Source organism: Microtus pennsylvanicus, chromosome 7 (assembly GCF_037038515.1).
Source record: "Microtus pennsylvanicus isolate mMicPen1 chromosome 7, mMicPen1.hap1, whole genome shotgun sequence".
Lineage (NCBI taxonomy): Eukaryota > Metazoa > Chordata > Mammalia > Rodentia > Cricetidae > Microtus > Microtus pennsylvanicus.
The window spans coordinates 67,117,659-67,142,166 of record NC_134585.1 but is presented as its reverse complement, the minus strand read 5'-3'; the positions used below and the strand labels follow the sequence as shown (position 1 = coordinate 67,142,166).

The following is a 24,508-nucleotide window of genomic DNA, read 5'->3' as shown; positions in this document are numbered from 1 at the left end:
AGTGCTACTTACTGGCTTGCTCCTCAAGGCTTGCTCAGTCTTCTTTCTTTATAGAACCCAAACCCGCCAGCTGAGGTCTAGTCCCATCCACAATGGGCCAAGCCCTCCCGCATTGATCACTAATTAAGAAAATGCCCTACAACTGGGTCTTATGGAGACATTTTCTCAACTGGAGCTCTCTCCCCTCTGATGAATCTGGGTGACATAAAGCATGTCAACTAGTTATGTCAACTCAAGTCAAGAAAGCCTGCCAGTAATCGACGTATAATCACTAATCTTTCTACCACCTATATATCATCTGCAGGTCATCTATTTGTCTATTCACCTATCTGTCTACCCAGTTCTATTCTTGGGACATCTTTGCTATCTAAGGTCTGATAACTGAGATTTTGCATAATTTAAATTCTGCAACAATTTACGGGAGCTACATGGAGGAGGAAATCACACTATAATGATTTAAATTCCATGTTTTGCATCACTTACATCTCAGGTTGAATCTTGGTTTCTTCACTTAGAGGCCATTGTAGACTTTGGGAATAATGGTCAACTTCATTGTGTCTCTGCTTAGGCGGAAGGGACAAACTCAGTGCACCCTGCAGCTTGGAAGAGAGTTCCTTTCCCTGATTTTGGCTCCAAATTTTTGTTGAATTGCTTTGTTGCTTCTGAAAGCACAGAGAAACAAATATGCAAAACAGAAGATCTGAGCCTCAGCTAGAAACTACAGGGAAGGTGCTCAGGTGTGTTCAGGCATGCTTCTATGTTGTGTGTGTGGGGGGCAGGGGAGAATGGGAGAAAACAGCTGGGCTCCGTGGGGCTTGAATGTGTAATATCTCGAATACACATGCACACACACATGTGTGTGCACCAGGTTCCCAGCTGGTGGGGCTGTTTCTGGAGGCTGTAGAGTCTCTAGGAGCTTAGAATGGGGGGTGATTGCATATGCCTTTGAAAGGGCCCGCTGAGGCCCCGTTCTCTGCTTCCTGATTTGCCTACATGTGGAAAGTACAGCAGCAGGCTATGGCTGTACAGACCAGCCTACTGCTACACCGGCTCACAGTGGCAGATTGGCCCCCTGAGCCCATTAGTGAAGGAGCAGCCCCTCTTTCCTTCCGTAGCAGTTTTTCTGACATCATCAAGGAAAGTCCTCGATATAGAGCTCATCAACCAACCTGAGGATGTTGAAGAAGGCGGTGTTCGCAGAAGCCATCCCGGTGGTCAAGGGTGGGATAGCATTCTCATGAGAAGGATGGTGAAAGATTTGGATTTTGCTAAATTTAAGGGCCTGCAGGTGTAGAAAGTGTCAAGGAGACTCTGATGGAAGATGCTGGGGAAGATGCCAAGGAGACTGGTCTCTCATGCAGGTGGAATTTTGTGATATGGGAAAAAAGCAGGGTGCTAATGGAGCAGATGGTGGCTCTCCCGCCTCCTAGTGGGGAATAGTGCTGGAAGGGAGACGGAATGGAGACCCCGTGTAACTCAGCCACCCTTGCTGTGTCCTGCCATTACAGAAGTCACTCAGCAAGTGATAGCTGACAAAGCAAGGAGACCAGCCACAGGTCATCTCAATCCAGGACGGATAGTCGCTCCAACCACGGCGTTCCCTTTAAATTCCCACAACCTCCTTAGTCCTTACAGCAAACCCTTCCAACCTCTGAACATCTCTGAGCCGCTTGCTGGCGTGGGGACCTGGGACGTGAAGATGGGGACCGCCGCGGAGGAAGAAAGCCGATGGCAATGCCTTATAGCTGTAGAAATGTAGAAACAGAAGCTGTGACCGATAAGGAGGGAATCTGGCTTGCTCCATCCTGTTGCCCCTGCTCTCCTGCCTGCAGACACCATCCAGTCAGGGGCCTAACAGGAAGAAGCTGGGCCAGAAAGGGCTGTGTGTGTGTGTGTGTGTGTGTGTGTGTGTGTGTGTGTGTGTGTGTGTGTGTTTTCAAGGTTCAGGTGCCTGGGGAACCATAACTCCAGAGCAACCAAGCGGGGTCTGGCAGGACCTCCTCCCATATTCTTCTTTATCACTGGCCAGCGATCAGGTTGGGAGCTTCTTTCTTTTCCAGCTTGTCCAGGCTTGGTTCCAGCAGCCCTGCTGCTTCTTCCGGCCCTGGGTGCTCGCCTTTCCTCCTCTCTTAGCAACCGGGAGTCTGTGGACGCCACCAAGCAGCAACTGGGAGGCTGCAGGGAGCCGGAGCAAGGAAGGGAGGTGCCCAGCCCAGGTGCTCTGAGCCCCACCGCTGCAGAGCAAAGCCACGGCTAGCTGCATCTGCACCTGCAGCGGGGTCCAAAAGGGATTCAGCAAAAATGAGCCATTCTCACCCCGCTGGGTAAGTGACAACTGGAGCTTTGCCTTGCCGAGACAGGTGTCGGCTCCAGCCAGCAGCCCTCCTCCTCCCTCTTGCTGCGGAGCTCAGGGGCGACAGAGAAAAAGGGAGGGTGGGCTGAGCGAGGGGGAAACATGCTGATTCTAGGTTGCAGGAGGATGGCATAAATCCCAAGCGTCCTATTTCCTCCCTGCCCATCCTCGCTTCTTCATAATGTTCCCCTCTCTTGAAATTCTCAGCCTGGAAAGACGGGGAAAATGGATGTGAAAACCGCTTACAGTAAGCAGGGATAGACTTCAACGCCTACTGGGATGCAGATCCCTCAGTGTGGAACACAAGCGTTTAAATGCTAAAGCAGAAGTTACCGAAATACGCATTTGTGGGGATATTTGATGCAGAGATAAATTTTTCTCCATGGCTTCTCTGTGTCTTGTAAACAAAGGAGAGGTTGTTTTTATGCCCAGGGTCTCCCTGTAGGAGGGAGAGGCCCCATATGTCAGAACTGTGTCTTCCCAGTCACAGAAGCACCCTGAGGGTTCTTTAGAACCACCTGGACCCAGGAACGTGGTGGATATGGGAAAGCAAAAGATCAGGGAGTGAGGTGCCCACTCACCCACATATGGTCTCCTGGTGATAAGGCAACCCTTCCGAAGGCCTATTAGCAACATTCAATGCATTGCACACAGTGAACAGTCTTTGTTGGTTATTTCACACACCAACAAGGTCTCCGTTATTTGTGCCTTCTGAATTAAGCGTGCGATACATACTACACCCATTTTTATCACCACATTACTATTAAACAGATTGCTCCCTTCCCCGCTTTGGTTTCGCAATTAGGTCGAAGCTTTTCAGCTGCATTTATTACACATGTCGAAGAACAGCCGATTGGCAGAAGACACCTATTTAGGCTCACTGGGAGATGGTGGCGTCTGAGAAACCATGGTCCTTATTGCTTCTAGGTCTACAACCAAACTTGAAGATTTCACTTTTTAATGTGTTCTCTGAATGAAGGGACAAGCAACAGTAATGTTTGAATAATCCAAAAAATGTCCTGTGGGAAGTTAGCTCCAGAACATTCTAGAAACCAAGGGCATTGTGGTAAATTGAATTTCAAAGCTATAATGTTTGGCTGCTGAGATCCTGAGCAATTGTTGTTGGCCACGGTCCCGTGGGATGGGGCTGATGTGTGTTCTGCAGATGCACTTGGCACTTTGTCTGAATTCAGGAGACGAATGTGCCAGTCACTGTCCTTTCCTGTGCTTGTCAAGTCCTTGGCTAGGCTCGCATCTGATTGGTCCATTTATTCATCTACGTGAAAATGCAGACAAACCTGGAGCTGCTTATTAAATTGCGCTGAAATTAAAATTTCAGAAACTGAAGTCCAATTTCCCTGATGCTCCAGGAGTTCTGAGCACATGGAGAAAGGGTCCCTGATGAAAGAGGGTGCTGTGTGGTAGGGTTATGAGGGAATACAACATCATCTATCCTACCCTAAAATGCAGAGTTTCCTGAACTGTCAGCCCCATGCCTTCTATGCTTTATCTCCCTGTATCTGGGACTGTTGAGGCTTAAGTGAAGCTCAGCAATGGTCACAAAAGAAAACCATGTTAGGGCTGCTTCTCGGTACTTCCATAGCCAGAGTCCTTTCTGAGGTATATATGACTATCTCATTCGAAGGCTCACATGACTGCCATTTCCACAGACAATGCAGCTTAGGACGGAGAAGTTGCTAACAGTGGTACAGCTTGGAAGGGCGAGGACTGAAATATAGGGCCATCTCCAGTGGGCTCGTGCCCTTCATCACTCCGTTCCACAGTCTAACAGGCATGACCATGAATGTCGAGAAATTCCATCCAGGATAGATCAGCATCTGAAGGATCAGAGTCATAGGGATCAAGTGTTTTGATATAAGATGGCAATAGTTTTGTAGTAGTGCCTAGTACATGTGTAAATGTGTTTTGTTTAGCTCATAAAAATAAATGTATGTTGGGTGCAGGCCATACACTTAAATCCCAGCACTTGGGAAGCAAAGGTAGGCAGATCTCTGTGATTTCAAGACCAACCTAGTCTACACTGTGAGCTCCAGGCCAGCCATGGCTACACAGTGAGAGAGACCCTGAAGCCCTATTTCAAGACAAGGTAATAAATAAATAAATAAATAAACAAACAAACAAACAAATAAATAGAAACAGTGATCAGAAACATATTTAGTCTACAGGCCTTAAAATTCGCCCAGTAGCAAAAGCATCCCAAATTGCTCAAGTTTCCCCCTCGAATAAAGGGAGTAATAATTTCTCTTGCCTGTTACCATTTGGAAATAATAAAAGTCTGAGTAGCAAATAAAAGGTTTCATCAAAGCTGAGAAGTCTTCTCCATCATTACTGAGGCACTTTGTACTTATTACATTTTAAAGATAAAGTGGTCATAAAGTTAAGTTTTACAACAGAGATTGTAAGTCTGAAATTTCCCCAGTCAGTGAGTGGTGTCTGGTGCCTTCTCTCGGCCTCGTCTTTGCTCTGAGTTACTTGCCTACTTAATTATACCATGAAAACACAGACTATAAAACCACACAGGCCCCACGCTGGCTTCTTTCAGATGGAGTCTGGGAGTAAATAAAACCGATCCTAAAACATCTTTCAAAGACAACAGAGACTTCATGTCTCAATTGTCTCAACTGCCTCTCCATTTGGTGGATGCCAGCTATGAAACCTGATTGCCGGTACCACAGTCCCTAAGAGAAGTGGTTTAGACTGGATGGCTTCATTTCGTGGTCCCTCCACTTTGCTCGGTCCTCCCCCTGTTGTTTGTGGGTTGGGCACCACTCCTCAAGGTGGAATAGGAATCTTAAATCCCCCCACCACGGATGAAAATAAAAGAATATAGCTCTTCATGTTCATCAGTCAATCCACGCAAATTGGGCTCTCTGTGTGAGGGGTCCACTTGACTTAAAATAGCATCAAAGATACATCTTTCAGCAAAAAGGGGAGGGAGTTTATACCTCATGACAAGGGCAGCCAATGAATGTGCTTCAGGGCAGTTTTGTCTGATAGCTCCAGAGAGCCAACACGCTGCCCACTGTACATTTCCAGAGGTATGTATCCTCACAGGTGGCGGCATAATCTACCAAGTGTTCACAGTAGGTGTGCCCATTACCTCTGAGGGACCTTTGGGGTCTTCCTCTCCATTCTTAACAATGTAGTCCTAGGCAGGAAATTATAGTTTGTTGCTCACATCTATCCCCCAAATAATCTCAAGTGCAGAAATATTTGATACTTTTAAATACTTGAATTCAAATTTGGCAGTTTATATTAGCCTTGACAAATGCCTACAGGCTAGCTCTGAGAAGCAGGTTAGCTCCAGGTGGGTTTAACAGACTCACTTGTCTTGGCTTCTGCTGACATGTCGCAGGTCTTATTCTTTTTAATATAGACACCACCCATCCTTCGGCTGAACACACCCATTCATGCACACGGATGGGGATGGAGAGGCATTCGTCCTGAAAATGCTAAGTACTTTGAACTCCTTCAGAGATGCTTATCAAAATTACCACCATCTGTCACCGGAAATGTTCCCGGTTAGCTGTGGATGACGACCCAGTGAATTCAACTGCTCTGGATGCAGTGGGCTGGAAGCGATTGGATTTGGAATCATACTTGTTGCCCAGGATAGAAGGTGCTTGTTGTGGCAACATCTAGAATATCCTTCAAAGTGCCTCTTTGCCTTTCTACTTTGCTAAGCTTGATGCTCCCCTACGGGACACTGGATGGTGAGAGCTACCTTCTTTTCAAGGAAGTAGAAGGGCCTTCAGCATTTATAGTAGGGCAAGCGTGAGGGCTTAGGAATGAGAATGACTGGAAAGACATTTTCCAGAAGGTTCATTTCAAGAAATCCCAGGAGGAAGTTGAAGACCAGAGCAGGTTTCTGTCAGTGGTAGTCTTGCCAAGTGTCCTCAGGGAAGCCTGCTATGGTGCTTGCATGCCCTATGAGTGTGTGCATCCAAGTTTGCAAAATGGCTTAGAGAACAGTGGTGCCGTAAGGTCCAACAGTAACTTCTGCTCCCATCCCTTCTCCAAATCTCTGCTTAGGAATGCAGGGAGGTGAGACAGTGTTCTCCAGGTTATTTGAACTAAGAGCAAAATGGGAAAGTACGTTTTCTCTGACTAGATTCTTAAGTGTTAAGACAGCACCAAATAACCCAAGTCAGAGGGGACATGGAATTTTGGGCCTTCAAGTTTCCAGCAATATTATTTCTAGTGAAAACCTCATATTCTCTAGTTAGTGCTGAGCCTTCTGCAGTTCATTTCATTGCAGACCAGGATATATGGAAGAATTGTGGTTCTTCCTCCAACAGCTCCCTCACTCCCCACACAGATCGTAGGAAGACTGCGCGTCATTTGGTGATTTCACAGATGTCGAGGGTAAAGGGAAACGCTCACATCTAAGTGGCACTGAAATCACTCCAACATTTACACTCTTCTGTGAGTGTCTTTGTCATTTTTCTTCAAATTATAAATCCCAAAATGGTATGACTGTGTGCATAATCTACTAAAAATGGCAGAACAGTTGATTAAGTAAAACTCTTAACTAGCAAGGAGGTATGTATGTATGTATATATATATATATATATATATATATATATATATATATATATGTGTGTGTGTGTGTGTGTGTGTGTGTACTTTCTGTTCAAATACATGATTTAAGGCAAATATATTTGAATACTCACTTATTATTCATTTTGCATAAGTGACTACTTTTTCTAACTGCATTGAACAAGAAGGTTGTGCAGTGTCCCCAACATATTTTTCCTTTCCTGTTTTCTTCCTTCCTTGGCGTGTTTTTTTTTAATTGTCCAAGTTGAGCACACAAAGAGCTACTGACTAGGGTACTATGGGTAGAACCCATGTTGTGTTTTACAGGTTGAACTATTGTCAAGAATTTGAACCTTCACCCACATAGTCTGAGTATTCCAACTTCCCACAGGCTGTTGTTTTCTCCACTCTGTTCCCTTTCGGGTCCAGAACGGAGAAACACCCTTCTCTAGCAAGGTCATCACCTCAAATAGATTAGAAAATATCCCAGGGCCAAAGTAGTTCAGCCGAGAGTTATCCTTGTGGATCAATGTGTGTGTTCTTCAGAGAAGAGGAAGGGATTTGACGAGTTGAACAGCATGGTATAAATAATTGTGCTTAACGATGATTCTGTTGGTAATAGGATTTTAGGTTTCTGGAAAACTATTGTTGAATCATCACCTTATACTGAGCCACACAGAATAAACATTAACAGTGAACAACACTGGATGGTACACACACACACACTCTCTCTCTCTCACACACACACACACACATACACGGATTCTTTAAGGACTTTCCATCCCCTTATGAGTCCTCTCTGGTCCTTGCTCTTCCATCTCTATCTCCTTCGTGTGGCTAGCTCTCGGTCTGTGGGAGCTCAAAGTCGCATGGCTTCCTTGTCATCTTCTCTTCCAGCATGGATGGGGTAGGTCAGAGGCTTCCTGTGCCCTTCCCGATGCTCGGTAATGGTCACATTCTGTTTGTGAGCATAGAGAATCCAGAATCCAGCTTTCTAGGCGCTCAAGAAAGACATTTTTAATTTCTATGCAGTAAGTCCATGTTGTCTACACAAACTGGTCTGTTCTGGTTATTCCACTGTTATGGCATTCCACATCTCAGTATGACTGCATTTGGAGACAGATCTTTAAATAAGTAATAAGGTTAAGTGATCATTAGCTGTAAGTCTTCCTACAGCATGATATCAATGCAGTGGGTCCCAATCCAACCTGCCTGTGTTCTTACCAGAGACAGAGATGAAGACACAGGTACACATGCAATGAGGTGGTCCTCTATGAACCAATGAGAGAAGCTGGCATTGCCCTTTCCTGTACGGCCTTTGGGAGCCACCGACTCTGTAGACATGTGCCCAAAACTGCAGTGCTGGAAGATAAATGTCTGTTTGTAAACTACCTGCCTGCTCTGTGATACGATTTTTTGTCAGTCTTAGAGCTAGCTAACCTGTCTGTAACAGCTGATAGCTTTTATTGCCTGGTCCGGAGAAGCTGGAATAAGTCTTTATAAGAGATGCAGAGTCACAGAAGACAAATGATTGATTGATTGATGGCAGTGTGGTAGTAATGAGTGTCTTAGTGCATCTAATATATATAAAATCCCACAGACCGAGTGGGTTAGAAACAACTCAGATGTATTTCACACAGTTCTGGAGGGTAGGAAGTTCAGAATGGTAGGCTAAGTGTCTAAAAAGTCTCTGCTTGTTTATCCACAGATGGTTGCCTTCTGCCTGTGACCATATGTTGTTTGCATATCAAGACTCTTAGGGCGATACTCCTCCTCGCCTTTCCATTATTATTATTATTTTATTATTTTATTCTCATTTTAGAAGAGGGGTTAACTCTCTTCTAAAACTACTGTCACATTAGAGATTAGGATTCTATTCATGACTTGTATGTGTGTGGTGTGTGTGAGGTATGGTGTGGTATGTATGTGTGTGTGTGTAAGTCCATTACATGATGTAGAGATATTTGAAGCCAGAAATTCAAAAGGAAGCCAAGATCTAAACCTAGCCAACATATGAGGGAAATGCCAGTGAGAAGAGGTCTTAGGAGAGCAGAACAGTGACCTCTGCTGGGATGTGCTTAGCACTCAAGTGACGCCCACCCCTCAGTGCCTGGCTCTGATTGAGATATAAAATCGATCATTTTAAACTGGTGATCCATTTTTCTGTGACTGTTACTATTTTTCTGCCACAGCTATAAACATTTATAAATTAATGAAAATACTTAGGGCAACATACTGAAGGAAAGGAAGGAGCAGCAGGGAACTAAACAGGCAAAAATAAACTGTACAAAGTAGTTACGAAAGAGCATTACCAACTATGAGTTTCAAATTGAATCAAATCATGATGTTTTATAGTTGTTGTTAATTTGGCATTCTCTCTGTGCGACAGGCGATCATATTTCATATTTGTGGTTATTATGTGGCTTTCGTATTGAGCAGTTTCTTCTCCACATCACTTGCTTCGAGATATTTACAGGAATATCATCTCCATTGTTTAGGATCCAATAAAAATAATCTGTGGTAAATTAGAAGAGCAGAATTAGTAGGAACTTCAAATTGCTGGCTACAAGGGATACAAGTGGTTTTTAATTTTTCTCCCTCCACTTCTCTGTAGTTTGAAAATTGTCCGCTCTGAGATGACAAGTACCCGAAAGAGCAAAGCTCCTCAGGAACCCGTGCTCAGAAGGGATCGCGGCCAGCTTTGTTATGTTATTTCCACTCCTTGTTCCTATGATTTACCCATTTTGACAAAACTATGCTAATCGAAAATTTGTTTTCAATTCCTTTAAAACTGAGTAGCCTTTCAATCTCCTGCGTAAATTGCAAGCTCGTGTGGTAAGACCCACATCTCGCCATGTCTCTGGGATTTGCCGGTATTGGGCTTTGAACTGGTTACTTTCTGCATGGCAGGGACTCAAGCAGCCCAAGGCGGGAAGATTTTATTCTGGATCACGGTTTACTGCTACAGTCCATCACGGGAGAAGAGATGGCTGCAGCAGCAGGAAGCAACTGGTCACATAGCATCTGTGGCCAGGAAGCGGACCTGTGCCTGCTGGTGCTGGGCTCGCTTTATCCTTTCTGTGAGGTCAGCATCCAGCTCCTGGTTCTGCCTCTGTTTAAGGTAGAGCTTCCCTTCCTTAATTAGCTGAATCCCAAACTCCCTCACAGACACGCCCAGAGATTTGTTTCCATGGTGATTCTAAGTCCCTTCAAGTTAGTTCAAGATCAACCATTACACAAATGAACACTTACTTTGGTTGCAAGAACATAGTCACTCACAATCACTCATTCATTCTGTTTTGGTCCCCAGAGTGTTTCTGTGTGGCAATGCCACATTTAGGAATTGTGATGGTCTAGAAACAGTTTGCAAGAATCCATCTGATTCTGGCTATTATGAATAATGCTACTATGAGCAGAGTTGAACAAATGTAGTATAATTGAGCATCTTTTGAGTATACGCCCAAGAATGGTATTGTTGGATCTTGAGGTAGGTTGATTCCCAATTTTCTGAGAAACTGCCATACTGATTTCTGGAGTAGTTTTATAAGTTTGCATTCCCACCAGCAATGAAGGAGTGTTCATTCCCCTTACTCCACATCCTCTCCAACATAAGCTATCATTGGTGTATTTGATCTTAGTCATTTCAAGAGTTGTTTTGATTTGTATTTCCCTAATGGCTAAGGCTGTTGAACATTTTCTCAAGTGTCTTTTGGTCATTTGAGAGTCTTCTGTTGAGAATTCTCTGTTTAGCTCTGTACTCCATTTTTTAAATTGCTCTTCAACCTAAGAATGGATAAAGAAAACATGGCACATTTACACACAAGAGTATTACTCAGCAGCAAAAAACAATGGCATCTTGAAATTTGCATGCAAATGGATGGACTAGAAAAAAACATCCTGAGTGAGGTAAACCAGACCCAGAAAGATGAGCATGGTATGTACTCACTCATAAGTGGATACTAGCTGTAAAGCAAAGGATATTGATCCTATAGCTCATGATTTAGAGAAGCTAAGTAACAAGGTGACCCCTAAGAAAAACATACATAGATCCACCTAAAAAGGGGAAATAAACAAGATCTCCTGAGAAAATTAAGAGCATGGGGGGGTAGGAGAAGGGGGTTGGAAGGGGACAAAGAGAGGAAAAGAGGATGGGAGAGGAAAACTTGAGGGAATGGGATAGTTGAGATGGAGGAAGGACAGAGCTGAGAGCAAGGAAAGATAGTTTGATTGAGGGAACCATTAAGGGACTAGCAAAAAACCTGGCACTAGAGGAATTCCCAGGAAACCACAAGGATGACCCCAGCTAAGACCTTAAGCAGTAGAGAAGTGGCCTTGCCCTGTAGTTAGATTGATGAATATCTTAAATGTTACCCTAGAACCTTCATCTAGCAATTGATGGAAACAAAGGCAGAGACCCACAGTGGAGCACTGGTCTGAACTCCCAAAAGTCCAGTTGAAGAGTGGGAGGAGTGAGAATACGAGCAAAGAGGTCAAGACCATGATGGGTTCACCCTCTGAAACAGAGCTAATGAGAGCTCACCCACTCCAGCTGGACAGGGAAGGAACCAGCATAGAATCTCTTTGGAAGATAATGTGTTCTCTCAGAAAGATGACTGAACTGGAAATAATTGAGGTTCTACAAATAGAGCAATGTCTGGTTGCACACACGCAAAGAACAGGGCATGCTCTTGTGTGCCCATAATACTAGGCATAATGAAGGAGACCAAGTCAATGCTCTCACCGGGTTCTAGGAAAACATGTTGGGGAACCTGGCTCTCTAAGCACCAGGAAACAGTACTTGACTCCAGGCACATTTCCTAAGAGCATGGTGCCAAACTATCCACTCTTTGAGGGAGAGAGAGGAAGAAAGAGGCTTTCGGTACAGATTCTTCCGAGGAAGATTTTCCTGTTAGTGTTGAAATTTCCATGTGGGAATTGCCTTCTCAGGATGACATTTCCTGTAGGGAGGCTAGTTTCATCTGGATCACTTATCAGTAGAGAGGAAGAATCTGTGTGCTCAGTGAGCTCCTCTAACAGCCAGGCAGCAGTCACCTCCTGCTGAGAGTCTCTGGGCTCTGCATACATGGTCACCCATTTGACACTCGGACTCTCCAAGGAAGCAAAAGTTTCATGGTTCTTTTCAGAGAAGGATATGAAGTGTGTGGGAGGGAAGAGCTTGTATGTGGTCACCAATCTACTAAACGGAGAGGGTAAGTTTAAACCCAGTGGTCGCGCTCTGCTTCTAAGACTCAAGCAGGCGAATTTTGATTGCAAAATGCTAATAATTTGCCCATGCGTTTCCTCTTAGGAACCTCTATGCAGCTACCACAGAAGCCCCTGGTGCTAAGAAAATGGGCCACACTATCTTATAGGGCATCATTTAATTTTCATTAAAAAAATTTTTCCTTGAGAGAATATCTTACTCTCTTTTGAGATTTATTTTTATTTTACATGCATGGGGATTTTGCCTGCACATGCATCTGTGCACCGCATGCTTGCAGTGCCCACAGAGGCCAACAAAGGGTATCAGTTATACTGGGATTGGAGTTACGGATGGGCGTGATCCACCGTGTGGGTGCTGGAACTGAAACCCGGTCCTTTGGAAGAGCAGCCAGTGCTCTTAGCTGCCGAGCCAGCTCTCCAGTCCCACCTGTCTGATTTTATATAACATACTTTTTATTATGTCAGTACCCCAGTACTCATTGCTTTTGCAGCCTCTCTGCAGGTTAGTCCTTTAGTCATTCACTTCACTCACTCCACAGGGTCCCTTCTCCAGGTTGACCTTACAGAACACACTTCACTACAGTTGTTTAAGCAGAAGGGTCCTCAGTCACGGGCCGGCCATCTCCACACACATAAACTGATCACGTTCCATGAGATCTTTTATGTAGAGAAAGATAACACTGCTCTGTAGTCAGCTGTGAGAATGAAGTCATAAGATGCAGGCTATCTAGAGCGTTTACTGTGTATGCTACACATTTTCAAGTAAGCTCCCCACAAATGCTCCTGATAAACACGGTTGCTTTCTCTAACTTCCCTTCCTTTTGTCTTTGCATTAACTACTTCATTATCTTCTCTAACTTTGAGTTCTTTTTTTTTCCAGTAGTGCACAGTTTTAAGTGGTTTCATTTTTTTTTCTGTTTAAAGATCTGGAAGATTTAAAAGGAAAGATATTAGAGCTATATAGCACATCTTACTTGCAGGCACATTGCCATGCAAGGCTTCCTGTTGCCTGCTCTGAGTTCTGCGAAACAGCCTTGCTAGATTCCGGCACAGTTGGAGTCCTGGTTGTCAACTAGTCATTTCAAACCACTGTATTAAGGCTATAAATAAAGCAATATTATGGCTCTCCTCTGGATGCATTGTTAGAATGAGCTGGGAGAAATTGTAAATCAATATTTAGCATAATTGCTGAGACCTGGTAGGTTTGGATACAAATGAAACAGAATGAGTGATGTAATATGAGACCGTTGGAATGGTATCGGTTCAATCACCCCCTACGAAGTAGCAGGTTGCAGAGCTTGCTCTGATTTTATTTGGCAAAGAGTTTTGTTATAAAGGGCTGGAAAACAACGGATCTTCATGTCTGTTGTTCTGCACTGGCTTTTCTTCAACTCTCCTCGGAAGGGTGTAGTCCCCCCGCCTTTCAGGAAACTTTGTTCTGTAAGTGGTTGCGTATGCTCTGTTAAGACACTCAGCACTGCCACGGTGATGACCCACTGGAACATTCTGCATGTTGATAAGCCAGAGGAGCTACAACATGACCTCAACCCTTTTTCCCTTCCTATGATGCTGTCAGTTATTGCTCTGAAATAATAAAGGAAGGCTATGACCTCCCCTTGTGGCTGTTCATAAAGGGATATGAATATGCATCTAAGGATCAGACAACGTATTTTGTTGCCATTGACTGATTTACTCTTTTGCTGGCTAAGAATTTAGAGGGTGGTACGAGGCTTCAGATAAGACACTGTGGAAGCTGTCTTATTCCGATGGAATCCAAAGTCATTGAGCATATGTGTGACCCTTACTTGGGTAGAAGCAATAAGTCAACAAGTACCATTCTGGGGCAGTCTTGCTGGCTTTTAACCCTTTCATGTGTGTCTATCAATGGACCACACTCACTTTTAAAACTTTTAGTATCCCGAATCAAATGACTTTGCTAGCCAGATCCTGGGTGTTCATTTATGTATGCAAATTTTATATGTAAATGGTATCATAGTATCTCCAAGTAAATATCTCTTCAGACCTGAAACCAAATTCTCCCTGCCGGAAGTAGGCGTTGATGAGCATCAGGGGATGAAGACAGGGTTCCCCAGAGCCATGGGGTAAGTGTGGAGGTGGGGGTAGAACTGTGTTTCTTGTCCTCCTCTTGTGTTTATTTCATCAAATTCTGCATTAAGAAGGAAGCAATAGGGGTTTCTCTGCTGTAAATAATGGCAGAAAAGTTATCGTACCTCTTCAGAGGTGCTGTCTGGTCTCGTGTTTTCTAAATTTTCTAACATTTACATAACAGTCACGAGGCTGACATTGATAGAAAGCTAAATTTTCTAGAGTTATTTTGTTCTACTTACTTGTACCACTCCTGGATATTTTGTTTGGAGATATTTCATTTTAGGTACATTTACTCTTTTGTGAGGAGTCTCGATGAGTTTCGAACTTAGGCTTGGTTGACAGAGAAACATGACAGGTTTGCTCATGGAGCAGGAATTGCATGTGATCTTGTGAATTTTTGAGTAGACAATGGGTGAAGAATTTGGGTCAAGAGACAGAGCCTTCCTGTCCTTAACTACAAGGTGATGTACAGGCAGACAAGCCAGTCCTGTCTGAGCCTGACTGAACAAGCCTTCCCGACATAAGCCCTTGGTTTGTGAGCTGCAGACACATTCCACTGGCTTGACTTAGAAGCCCGTGTGGGCGGCAGAGGTTTGACACAGACCCTCTTTGAACAGGATGGAACTCTATAAATTGCAAATTTCATATCATCTGAAATGCAAATCACCTCTCAACCAGAGTTTTCATTTTTAATAATAAAACTGTGCTTATTTTCCTAAGTCTCACTTGATTCTATTCTATTCAGCATAAAATAGTGTAATCAGTTTTTCCCGGGTTGGCAGGCAACGTGCAGCTTTTCCTTTTATGGCAGTGTAAAGAAATACCTTTCGTGATGTTTCCTGATGGAAATGCGGCTGAAAATGCTCTGTGCTTGGCAGCATCCTGGTGTTCTTATGAGAGAGGTTCTGTGTGTGACGGGCCAGCAGCGTTCCACACACCTGTCACGAATCGTGAGGTCTGCTCCCTTGGGTGTATCTCATCACTTCGCTTCTGTTCAAACTTCTAATATGCTGGTAATCTGGATTTTCAGGAAATAAAAAGAGCCTCGATTTGTGATATGTGTCAAGTCCTGTGGTAGAAATGAACCCACCAACTTCAGGCCACAAATACACTGTAAAGAGACTTTTCAGAGGCACAAGCCTGCCCTTGATCTTGTCATTAATAAAAAGCCCTCAAAACTCTTTAATTGGGTTAATCACCATAGCTGTCAATAACTATCTTGTGTAGATCATTACACGTAGACCTCTGGTTATATTCATTTTCCAGAAAACGATACAATTTCACTCTTCTTTCCATTCACCTACAATGAGTCATTTTATGACTTGTCCACTGTTGATACATCTTCACCGAAATGGTAGTGCAGGTACCTCTGCACTGTGCTGACTAGAGTCCCGTGTGCATGACCCTGCAGGTGGTATAACTGAGCCACATGGAGGTTCTAACTGTAGTTTGCGGACCCTCCACCCTGGTCTCCAGTCCCACCAGCAGTGTGTGAGGGTATCATTTCTTTGGCAGCTTTTCTCGTTGCTTGTTTCCTAAGGATGGCCTTCTAACTGGGGTGAGACAGGAGCTCTAGTTTCGCAGTCCCTCGGTGTCTGCATGCGTCACGCTTTGTATTTCACGATTATTGGAGTTTGTGCTGCTCTAGTCCCTGTCACCTACTTATTGACAGGATTACTTGTTGTTTTAGAATTTAGTTTTTTTGTTCCTTGTGTGTTCTTACTATTAATCCTCTCATATAACTTTCAAAAATTTCTTCTATTCTGTCAGCTGTCTCTTCATCGAAACCTGTTATTTTCCCTCTGTAGCTTAGTTGTCCTTCTTGGTCCTATTTTTTTGGCAGTGTGAGTCTTTTTCTGTAGTTCCTGCCTATGTTCATACTTCATGCTATTTCTTTACAGTATTTCAGGTTTGTTAGTTAAGGTCACTGATGCGCTTTGGTTTATATCAGGCCAGAGGCAGGTATTTGCCTTCTTCCTTCCATTTCTGGAGACACGGTTTTCTGAGAAGCATTTGTTAAGGAGGCTATTTTTCTCCAAAGAATGATTTTTGACACATTTATGGGAAATCAGGTGTCTCTGCATGGACTGGACTCCAGGCCCTCTGTTCTGTTCACTGGTGTTTGCATCTATTCGTGAGTCAAGACCATGTGCTTTGATTATCCTGGCTCTACAGTATTGCTTGAGACAATTTTTTTTCTTTGTACACCGGGAATAATTGTGCTTCCCACATGGTTCTTACTATCCTTCAATCTCTTTGGGAAATGTCACTGGAATTCTGATGAGAATCACAAAGAATCTGCCACTCATGTTGGGAATGTGACCATTGCTACCATATTGATTCTGCCAATCTGTGACCGTGGGAAGTCTTTGGAGCTTCTAGTGTCCCCTTTAATTTCTTTCTTCAGTGTCTTAAAATTGTCTTTGTAGGGGTCTTTTACCTCCTTCATTAGGCTTTTTCTAGGTTATTTTTTAGCTATTGTGAAGGAGATTTCACTGACTTTTTTCATGTTGAGGTATATATATTGGTATATATATGTATATATATTGGTATATATATTGAGATGACTATTTGATTTTTGTCCTTAATTAATGAGCTATATTGCATTTATTGATTTGTTCATGGTGTACCATGTCCGCAGCCCTGGAAGAATGTTCCCATGGTCGTATGAATGATCTTTTTTTATTATGTGTACCTGGATTCAGTTTGCATTTTTTTTTGTTGAGGATTGTATATCCATGTTCATCAGGAAAATCAGTATACAGTTTTCTGTCTTGTGCTCATACACAGCTTTTCTGTGAGCATAACACTGTTTTCATGATTTTGGAGGTATTTCATACCTTTTTATTTAAAAAATATATTGATTTATCTACTTATTGGTAGTTAATGGCATGGTGCACATTTGAAAGACAGATGGCAAATCTAAGGAGTCTGTTCCCTCCTCCCGCCATCGTGGTCCTAGAGATCGGACTTAGGTTGTGAGAGCCAGTGGCACCTCCCCCTTGTATTTTATGGAATAGTTTGGGGAACACTGTTTCCACTTCTTTAAAGGTCAGCCGTGAGTCAATTCAGCCTTAGGTTATTAATTTATTTATTTTAATTACCAGACTTCTTGTTACTGCTTTAGTCTCAATGCTTGCTATTTTAATATTCTAATTTTTAAATATTTTATTTTAAATATTTAATATTTTAATTTTGAAAATTATTTTTGAATATTTTCACATTTATTTTAAATTTCTTAGACCATTTATATCTACGAATTTATATATTTCATCTAAAATTTTCAACTTATTGAAATGTGGTTTGCAGAGCATGCCCCAATAATCATCCGAATTTCATTGGTTTCCATTGTGATATCTTATTTTTTTTTATCTCTAGTTGTGTTATTTTGAATCCCCTCTCTCTGGCTAGTTTGAATAAGGGTTTGTTGATTATAATTAGATTTTTGAAGAACCCACTCATTGTTTTATATATTTTTCATATAGATTCCCATTTTATTAATCTCTGCCATGACCATTATTTCTTTCTACTTAATATTTTTCTGTTCAGTTGTTCTTGATTTCAAAAACCTTGAAGTGAACTCATTGAATTACTTGAAAATTCCATAATTTTTTTGTTTATTTTAGCATTTGTGGCTATAACCTTCTACCTTAGAACCACTTTTATCCTGTGGCAACAGTTCTGATATGTTGTGTTTTCACTTTCAATGAAATATAGGAAATTTGGAAGCTTTCCTCTGATTCTTCAATGGTCTATTGTCATCCAAAAGTATTGCTGCACCTCTACCTGTTTGTGAATGTCCTACAGTTTCTTTCTGTCCACTTCTAATTTAATTTCACTGGAATAAGATGAAAATCAAGAAGGTTTTTAATTGTTTTAATTTGTTGAAGCTTGCTTTGTACCCTAAGATATATTATGTTTCCTAGAGTGTGGCTTGAGTTGCAGAAAGATGTATATTCTGAGTGTTGAGGCCGAGAGGGAAGTGCTCAGGGTGGCTGGTCTATAATGTCATGGAACACTTTGGTTTTATTTTTCTCTTCGTCTGGATAATCTGTCTATAGGTAATGGTGGTCTGTTAAAATCACCCCTATTATTGTCTTGGGGTCAATTTGTGCCTTTATATCCAGTAGTTTTATAAAATTGAATGTCAATGCTTGGTACAAATATGTTTAGAATTGTGATATCCTCCAGATAGATCGGCCCCTTTACCAAAATGAAGCAACCATCTTGATGGCATCTGATTCATTTTGTTTTGAACTTCTTCCTCTATGGCTATGATTCATAGGTTTGATTTTTCTCATGAGTCCTATACTGTTTGTAAGCTTTTGTTTATACTTTATTACTGTTTTGTCTTTGTCATTGTCTGAATTTTTAAAAATTCTTTAACTTTGTCTTCAAGTCCTCCTAGTCTTTCTTCCACTTACCAATGTCACAAAAATAGACTCCAATGGGAGCAAGTTTGGTGATGTTCTAGACAAAGGATTCAAAAGGATAACTAAAGAACGTTCATCAACATGAAAGAGAGCGTGAAATCAATGAACTCAGAACACACACGCCTGAATGAAGGAAGGAAGCAACACAGATATGAGAGAGGAATTTGGTAAAGAGAAAGAAAATCTGGAGAAAAAGCAAAGTGAAATTTTGTACGTGAAGAGTCAGTAAGCAGAGGGGACTGTAGGGGGGATGAGGACAGTACCCCAGGAGCACTGGCCGTCTGGAGAGTAGCCAAGAAAAGGAACACGACTCTCTCTCAGAGTCTGCAGAAGTATGCAGCTGTGCTGGCATTTTGGTTTTAACCCAGTGAGATGCATTTTCGCACTTTTCATCTCCAGGAAATGTGTAACGGCAACTTTGCGCTGTGTAACGACTAGCCTTTGGTAAGTTCTTACAGTCGCAACAGGAGATGGGTACTGCTGGCAACGGTTCAGGGGGTTCATTGTCACATTTGGTTAAGAAGACTGCACTGGTTGTGTCAAAATTGCTCCCTCTCTGAGAGGACTGCTCGTGTAGCTCTAGATCACCTTGAATTTATAATCTTGCTTTAGCCTCCCTACTGCTGGGATTACTTATGTATACTATGGGGCCTCAGAAAAATAATATTCTTTCTAGTCTCTCTAAACAAGTCTTTTTAAAAGCAGACTGGAACAACATACGTTTAAGATATCGGCTATTTTGAGGGTTTTAACACATTGTTTTGTTGTTACAGGCTAATTATAAATCAAAGTAATATATTTGTCAATTTAATGTATATGAATTTTCATGTCAGGCTGAGAACGTGGTTTAATCCTTAAAGCATGGACCCGAATTCAATCCTCAGAACTCCTGTGAACAGCCGTGGACAGTGGGGTGTACCAGTACCTGTGAACAGCTGTGTACAGTGGGGTGTGTACCAGTACCTGTGAACAGCCATGTACAGTGGGGTGTGTGCCAGTACCTGTGAACAGCCATGGACAGTGGGGTGTGTGCCAGTACCTGTGAACAGCCATGGACAGTGGGGTGTGTGTCAGTGGGGAGGCAGAGACGGGAGGCTCCCGAGGGTCTGCTAGCTCCTTAGTGCTACCAAATCAATGAGCTGCAGGGTCAGTGACACATCCTGTCTCAAAAAATAAGGTGCAGAGTGATAAAGACACCAGACAGTGACCTCTGCTCTCTGCGTGTACACACACACACACACACACACACACACACACACACACACACACCTCAATGGCACCTGCACATCTGTGCCCACACACATTAACATGAACACACACATACATATATTACACACACAATAGCTTTCCTGTCTTTGTGCTTAGAGATTGGTGGAAGCACATTTCTGTGTGTATTTCACAGTTAAATTTTTTTCTGGATTATACTTAGCAGCCTCCAGTGGCCGCTGTAGCAAGACCTGGAAAGAGGCGTTCACGCTTATTTGATAAGCATCAGAGAAAAAGGCTCCCAAAGCGCATGTGGGCAGTGACTTAAGCTAATGCGCGTTTCTTCACCTGTAAAATGCGGTGATTGTGCCTTTTATTATGGGCTGAATTTGAGTTTCTCACAACTCACGTTGACGTTCCAATCTCAGATGTGAATGATGGTGTTTAAAAGTGGGCTGTGGGGAAGTAACTAAATCACGGGTAATTGTTGCCTTTCTGCAACCTGGAAGATGTTGCCTTTGTCAGTTCCTTGCAATTCGAGGCCACATTGAACCAACAACCCCTCCTCTGGATCTCCGCAGCACAGGAGCTAGACCTCATACTTTCAGCATCCAAAGCTCTGGAGAAATGAGAAATGCATGTCTGTCTGTCCTTTAAGCCTCTTAGGTTGTGGTATCCTGTGAAGGCAGCCCAAGAGTATTAAAAACTGGTGTAGATGATAAGGGCGGTTGGAATGTGTGCTGTGGGTATGGGCTGCATTGCAGCTGGGTTGAGAGCATTCTGAGGGGCTAGGTGTGTGCATTCATTATTGTCCCCAGTGTTGATACAGAACATTTGGCAAAAGCATGAGGAAGGCAAGGGTTATCTTGGGTCACAGTCTAAGAGCGAAGTCTGTCATGGCGGGCAGTGGATCACATGACATTCACAGCCTGGAAGCAGAGAGGAAAATGCTGGTTCTCAGCTTGCTTCATGCTTTGACCTGATCCCATGAAATGGTGCCACTCAGATTTAGGACAGGCTTCCCACATTTATTAGCACTCTCTAGAGACTCTCCTCTAGACAAGCCCTTGAGGTTTGTTTCCATGGTGATGCTAGGTCCCACCAGGTTGACTTCAGAATGAAGGCACACAAAGGAAAAGCCACAGTTGGGTTGAAGGTGCATGGAAGCAGGTGGGGAGAAGGTTTTCATCTTGCTAGCAAGCATGTTCTCAGACATGGAGTCCAACATTACAAAGGGTTAAAGCCCTTCCATGCAGCCTCACACGGAAATGAGGAAACAATTTGAAACGGAACGTAAGGCACCCTTTTAATTGGCAGAGCTCTTGGCCAATCTGCATTTCTACACTAGTGTTTGTGGAAGCAGAACTGAGGCAGAGGCAGTCAGGCTGTCTGCTCCTGGGCCAGGGCTGCTGTTGGTGGAGGTGGACCATGTGGAAGCTGGACTCTTAGGAGTTATCTACCCTAGCCCCTCCCAAAGGGTGACTGTGCGTGTGTGTGGGGGAGTGGGTTGTGGTGAAATGGTGACAGTGTGTGTGTGGGGATGGGCTGTGATGTGAGGGTGATGGTGCGTGTGTGTGGGCTGTGGTGTGAGGGTGACGGTGTGTGTGGGGGGAGTGGGTTGTGGTGAAACGGTGACAGTGTGTGTGGGGGGATGGGCTGTGATATGATGGTGATGGTGCGTGTGTGTGGGCTGTGGTGTGAGGGTGACGGTGTGTGTGGGGGGAGTGGGTTGTGGTAAAAGGCTGCTACAGCCTGGAGAGATGGGCTCATCAGTGAGGCTCGGGAAAACATATTGACTTCGGGAGGCGCTCTTAGGACCGACCACTATAGAGCAGTCATCCCTTCTGGGAGGTTTCCAGTTTAGAATTTGGGATAGCTGCCATGTTACCTGATGCTCATCTCTCAGGACCCTAAATTAATTAATTAGTGTGAATGTGTGTGTGTAAAGACCTGCAGTCTGCACATGCCATGGCCCACATGTAGAGGTCAGATGACCAACTTCTATGTGTATATTGTCTCCTGCCACGTATGTTTTCCGGTTATGATCCTAACCTTTAACAACTACTGAGCCTTCTCTCTTGTCACCTCGTGAGATCTTGAAGTCAGATTTGGTTGTCAAGCCTGTGTTTAAGCTCTGTATCCACCAAACCACCAAAGACTTTCCACAGCGGTCTTGAGTGAATTAGACCAGGATGGAGGTAGAGAGTGACTGTCAGTTCACATAAGCGTGTGTGTGTGTGTGTGTATGTGCATCTCTGGTGCCTTGGGACTCTTGAGTACAGTGTCTGTGGCATCTCTGCACCCACCCTTAGAGAATGATCTAAAAATATTAGGAATCTCAATCGAGGTTGGTGGCTAATGGTGATTACTACGCCTTTCCTTTGCTTGAGAATTTTATGGAACAGACTTGCTGTTTGGGGCCAGATGAAGGAACTGTTAGGAATCGCTGAGTTTTGCTTCTATAGATCCCAGTTTGTATATCCTGCCTGGTGGGTGGTGAGGGTTCCGAGTGTGTGCTGAAAAGCTGCAGCTGGGAAAGCAGGACTCAGCCACTGAAGAGAGAGGGTGTGCGGGAAGCAGGGACAGGAACCAGTACAAGCAGAAGCATGTTTTGTCACCTCTTGGTGCTCTCCTGGTACCTGAGGCCGGAGAGTGGACCTTCCCCACTAGAAACCAGGGATTGTGCATTCTATAAAATAATCAAGGCAGCTAGACCTCTAGACAGTGATTGGTCAGCTCTGTGCAGCTGGCAATACCCTTTGGTATGATCCATACAGGATCAGTGATGGACAGGGAGTGAGGGAAATCACAGGTCATCCACAGAGTTCATCAGGAAGGTGAGTTTGACAACTGAAGCATTATATGTAAGGGAGGAAGGACTCCAGCCACCAGACCTGGGTCAGGTAACCTTATCTGACCCAGTACAGAAAACAAACTTAGAAAATGGATAATGAATAGTTCTTCTAACCATGTCTGTGGCCTGGTCAGTCAAGCTCCTATAATTGCGCTGATATTGCTATCTACAAAGTTTATTCTCCAGAACTGACAGGACACACACACACACACACACACACACACACACACGAGTATAAGCATACGTGCACATGCACATACATGTTTATAATTTTGTGTTGAGCCACATGTAGAAACAAAGGGAGGCTATGGGCCCACACCAAACACACGTAAAGAGAGCAGAAGGATCCAGAGAGACCATAGACTTAGTTGTCCATACTGGGGCCTTTTTCTGAGAAAATGAGGCTTGATAATAAGAACAAGGCTGACATAAGTATCTATTGAAAACTGACCATAGCACTAGATGTACATCATTTACTTCTTACAATGTATTATTATCAACTAATTTATCAATTTATGGTTCCAGCTTAAATACAAACCTACTCAGTCATTGTCGAACAAAGCAATTACTCATGTTGGGTGAGCCTGGGGAGAGTGATATGTCTGCCAAGTTATCACAACTGTTTGTGGGACACGTGGAAGGAGTTATTTACAAACAAAATCCCAACTGGGGACTTTAAATCAGAATAAAAAGAAAGCAGATGAATATAAAAGTTTCCAGTTTGCTGTCTTTCAGTCTCATGGCACTGGTAGGGGAGGCAGCACGCACACACACACACACACACACACACACACACACACACTCCTCCATCTTGTGGGACTAGGAATAGGATATTCTGCACACATACCTTCTGGAAGGAACTGAGAAAATAGAGGAGGATTATAATTGGGTGGTACAAAAGTTGACTGGGCATTGTTATTAGGATATAAATATTTTAAAAGTTACAGACCCTGGATTAAAGGAAGAGCTATTTTGTTCACCATAGTGTGGCTGAGGCCACTACCTTCCCAATGTTTTAACCTCACTTCATTTAATCAGGGTTCCAACACTCCTAGCTATTCCAAAAGTATTGATTTTTATTTTTTTAAGCGTGGATCTGCAAGACAGACAAAAGACTGTATATGATATTCCTGTAATGACTTATCTTAAGAATTCGTGAACTGTGCAGTAGTGATTGTTAGGCCTGAGAGACACCTGCTCACCTTTTGGAAATGGAGAGCTGAAAAGAGATTCTGAGATTCAGAAAGGGTACAGGATATAAGGCTGACCTTTCAGAGACAGGAAACCTTTGATGAACTGTAGGACACCAAGACAGTTCATTTAAAAGATATCTTCAAAGCAGCACCGAGGCTGGTTTTGTGTGTGCCTCCATGAGACTCTTGGCTTGTCTTTCTACGTAAGCCCAGGGAAATAATGGTTTCTGCGGTTGTTCATGTCTGCCGCCTTCATGTGCTACCTTGGTTTCTTGGCTTTGTTACTGCTTTTCAGTCTCTTTTGTGGACAAAATTAAACTTGTCTGGCCATTTGGCAGCATGGAACTTTCCTGTGATAGATTGTTAAGGAGAAAAGAGACAGGAAAAGGTCACCAATTTAATTTCCACATAATTAAGGTCTTGCAAACAGCTAAATAAAATTGCGGCTAACATTCTCTCCAGACTATAAGATGAGACACTTCTGTAGTCTCAGAAAAAGTTAGAATTCAGCTGTTGCATCAGAGTGCAAATCTTTGTTGTATTGTATGAAATTTTTAGGACTGGGCTATGGTGAGAC

The 24,508-nt window shown here is 43.3% G+C and overlaps 1 protein-coding gene across 1 annotated transcript in view; it reads left to right on the top strand.

Annotated features, from left to right (window-relative positions):
* The first annotated feature begins 1,896 nt into the window (after positions 1–1,896).
* Positions 1,897–24,508, top strand: part of Erich3 (glutamate rich 3) — a 99,463-nt gene continuing 76,851 nt past the window's right edge. The window contains exon 1 of the mRNA XM_075981032.1: positions 1,897–2,324. Within this exon, the coding sequence (XP_075837147.1) occupies positions 2,302–2,324 (23 nt within the window). The 5' untranslated portion in view covers positions 1,897–2,301. The remainder of the gene's footprint in view (positions 2,325–24,508) is intronic.